Below are 661 nucleotides of genomic sequence, written 5' to 3' on the forward strand. Positions count from 1 at the left end.
GGTGCAGCACCAGCGCGGCTGTCACGTACACGGGGAAGAGCGGGGGCGCGCACAGGAAGTAGTCGTAGAGGCGCACCACGTCCGAGTACCGGTTCAGGCTGTGCCCGAACCACGTCAGGTACCACGGCAGCGCGAACATCGTACCCACACCAGACCTTTACATTTAAATTCAACATTTAAACTGTTAACGAGTAAGGCCACATAAATAAGGTCTAAATGTAAAAGCAAAAGTCTATTGAACAATAACATTTCAATATATAGACCATTCCCACAAAACCATCACTGATGGTCAATAGTTTTATGCAAAGAATAACATGACAAGATATTTCATCCACATCAGCTGCATATTTAATAAATAATACAATGTCCTACTTGTCCAAGCATTCAGCCAGCTTGTCATCAGCTCTCCGTACGACGGGCAGCATGTAGTTGAGCAAATGCTGCGTGGGCTGCATGGTGGTCTGCATAAAGGGAGCGAGCGGTGCCCGCGGGCCATATGACAGCCGGCACAGCAATGGAAATGAGGCTTTATCACCACAGACTAGCAATAATGTTATTGCCACGTCGTGGTAACCCTGGAACACATTGAAAATTGATTTACAGTAACAACTAAGTAACAACTTTTACAGTGGTAGAGCCCGCTTTAACATCTTCGCACGAA

At 46.4% G+C, this 661-nt stretch overlaps 1 protein-coding gene across 1 annotated transcript; it reads right to left on the reverse strand.

Annotated features, from left to right (window-relative positions):
- Nucleotides 1-4: 4 nt before the first annotated feature.
- Nucleotides 5-575, reverse strand: LOC106108180 (TBC1 domain family member 20-like; the record flags this gene model as incomplete). Its single annotated transcript, XM_013289282.1, has 2 exons — nt 5-155; nt 373-575. Coding segments are annotated over 2 exons (354 nt in total), but the record flags the coding sequence as incomplete, so codon positions are not given.
- Nucleotides 576-661: the final 86 nt, after the last annotated feature.

The sequence above is a fragment of the Papilio polytes genome, unplaced genomic scaffold, assembly GCF_000836215.1.
Source record: "Papilio polytes unplaced genomic scaffold, Ppol_1.0 DF821769.1, whole genome shotgun sequence".
Classification (NCBI taxonomy): Eukaryota; Metazoa; Arthropoda; class Insecta; order Lepidoptera; family Papilionidae; genus Papilio; species Papilio polytes.